This window comes from Musa acuminata, chromosome BXJ3-4 (assembly GCF_036884655.1).
Source record: "Musa acuminata AAA Group cultivar baxijiao chromosome BXJ3-4, Cavendish_Baxijiao_AAA, whole genome shotgun sequence".
Taxonomy (NCBI): domain Eukaryota; kingdom Viridiplantae; phylum Streptophyta; class Magnoliopsida; order Zingiberales; family Musaceae; genus Musa; species Musa acuminata.
The window spans coordinates 36,384,872-36,387,177 of NC_088352.1; the positions used below are offsets into that span (position 1 = coordinate 36,384,872).

At 45.0% G+C, this 2,306-nt stretch overlaps 1 protein-coding gene across 1 annotated transcript; it reads right to left on the minus strand.

The window, feature by feature from the left end:
• Positions 1–325: 325 nt before the first annotated feature.
• LOC135634998 (MYB31 transcription factor31-like) lies at positions 326–1,387 on the minus strand. Its single transcript, XM_065145780.1, has 2 exons — positions 1,000–1,387; positions 326–907 (listed from the first exon to the last, which is right to left on the minus strand). Exons 1-2 carry the CDS (start codon positions 1,260–1,262, stop codon positions 454–456), a joined length of 717 nt encoding a protein of 238 aa, XP_065001852.1. The 5' UTR covers positions 1,263–1,387; the 3' UTR covers positions 326–453.
• Positions 1,388–2,306: the final 919 nt, after the last annotated feature.

Consider the following 2,306-nt stretch of genomic DNA (forward strand, 5'->3'; position numbering starts at 1 on the left):
GTTAATGTCATTATCATATATTAAAACAAAAGGAAGCAGCAATTATAATAAGACAGAGAGAGAATGTGAGTTTTCTTTGGTGGATCAACAGGATTTGGACCTAATTTTGCTGGTTTGGGCCCAAAGATTTCATCTACAATGACCATTATACTGCATTTGCTTAATCTAACGATGGACAGGATTTTTTAGGTAAAAAAGAAACAAAAATAGAAAATAGCAAGAAAGTAAACTCTAATAATACAAAGAAGAGTACAAGAATGACTATGGCAGACAAGATTCCAGTAATTTTCTTCTGCAACCACAACATCAAATAAAGGAACGGAGAGATCTAAGCATAAGATAACATACGAATGTCTTGACGAGAATCAAGGAAAATAAGATTATAAAGGTATTGTTACAGGCAGGAAAACAAATTGAGAAGGGAAGAAGAAGAGAGATGTCGGGATACGCAGTTCATTTCATCTCAAGGCTTCTGCATAACCCTGATCCGAGCCCAAGAAAGGCATCACATTTGCACTCCTTCCTCGTCGGCTGAAGCCCCCTGCAACGGCTAAAACAACGTGTGCACTCTTCTACTTGCTGCTGTGACGGAGGAGGGCTTAAACACAAGTCCAGGTTGAGGTCCGGACACCTGTACTTCTGGATCTGCCATGACCCTTCCCTGCTGCTGCTACTACAGCTGCTGCTGCTGCCAATTATCTTCTCTTGCTCACATGGAAAAAGGCTCCTATCCTTCTCCTCACCCTTTGCGAAAGACATAGTGAAGCCCGATACGGGCGCATGGATCAAACGGTGCTTCTCCGGGTCTATTCCTCGACTCAACAGCTTTCTCCTGATGTGCGTGTTCCAGTAGTTCTTTATCTCGTTGTCTGTCCTTCCCGGCAACCTTCCAGCTATAAGAGACCACCTGAGCAGCTCATCGGAGTTTCCATTTAGAATCATCAGAGCTATAGCTATAGTCGATCGTAGTTTATGATCGCAAGCACACTGATCACTCACTTGTTACCGAGGTGACTGTGGAGATTAATGATGAGCTCGTCCTCTACTTCGGTGAAGTTGCCACGCTTGAGGCCGGGGCGCAAGTAGTTGATCCAGCGCAGGCGGCAACTCTTACCGCACCGGAGAAGGCCGGCCCTCTTGGGGAGCGAGCGCCAGCACCCTTCTCCGTGGGCGCGGATGTAAGCTACAAGGGTGTCGTCTTCCTCCTTGGTCCATGCTCCTTTGTTGATGTGGGCCCTCTCGCAGCATGGAGACCTCCCCATCTCACCTCAGAACCTACAAGAATAGAATCCTCGACCTTCCTCCCCGTCCTCGCTCCGGCTATATATCGTTGAGGTGGGGGGGAGACTTCAAGTCGAGTTGGTGAGCAGAAAAGGATGACATGGGAGGAGTGGATTGGAGGAGGCTTCCCTCTCTCCTCATGTCATCACTACCTAAAAAAACCAGTTGAATCAAAGGTGGCCATTGCATTATTATACTCGGGTAGGTTGGAACCAACGTGGGGCATTACATTGTGGGTGGACGCATGCTGCTGTTTCTGGTTTCAGGCGGGCTTCCGCCTGTTTAGGTCCCAGTCAAAGAATCCTCGCCAACTTTGCTTCGTATCTTTGATGCTCGCATGTACTGCTAGCCATGTATTTAATGTTTTGGACAAAGCTAACACTCCCGTTTAGGATCTCCACATACGTATTCATTATCTATTCCTATACTCGTGTGACATATTGGTGGTAAGGATATTCTCAGGAATATTCTGTTAATTTTTCTACTAAGATCTTGTCATATGGTGATGGATATATATATTATCACTCGGAATGATCCAACATCTTCCATTCCTTTGCCTCCTCAAGTGACCCATCACCCCAATCCTTCATGCCCAACCCTTATCACCACCCTCTCTCTCTCTCTCTCTCTCTCTCTCTCTCTGCTGATAAAAGTTATGGAGGATTCTTGATAACAGTTGATGAGGATGCACTGATGATGTCAACTACCTTTCTAAGCTTTCCAGTTGCTCTTCTCTGTTGGCACAAGCAGATGGTTTGGGATTTAGAGTGCTGGTCATCAAGAAACCTTTTCTTTTTGTCCTCCATTTTCTTTCGTGGATGGAATTTTTGTCCCCCACGCCCACACTGAGTTGTTGTGTGTTGTTGTCCATTTCTCTTCTTCCTTCACATCTCAATCTTGTCTTCATGGTTTCTTTTGTCGCAACCTCCGCCATCACAGTTCGATTACGTAAAGCATATATCTGATTACTCCAAAAAAACTAATATTGCATCACAACATACTAATTTAGAGATAATATTGGTTTT

Bases quoted from the DNA above. Each gene is read 5' to 3' on its own strand.
- LOC135634998 (XM_065145780.1), bottom strand. From the start codon at position 1,262: ATGGGGAGGTCTCCATGCTGCGAGAGGGCCCACATCAACAAAGGAGCA. The intron at 908-999 runs GTGAGTGATCAG...TGAGCTGCTCAG, and splicing joins CACAGTCACCTCGGTAACAA to GTGGTCTCTTATAGCTGGAA.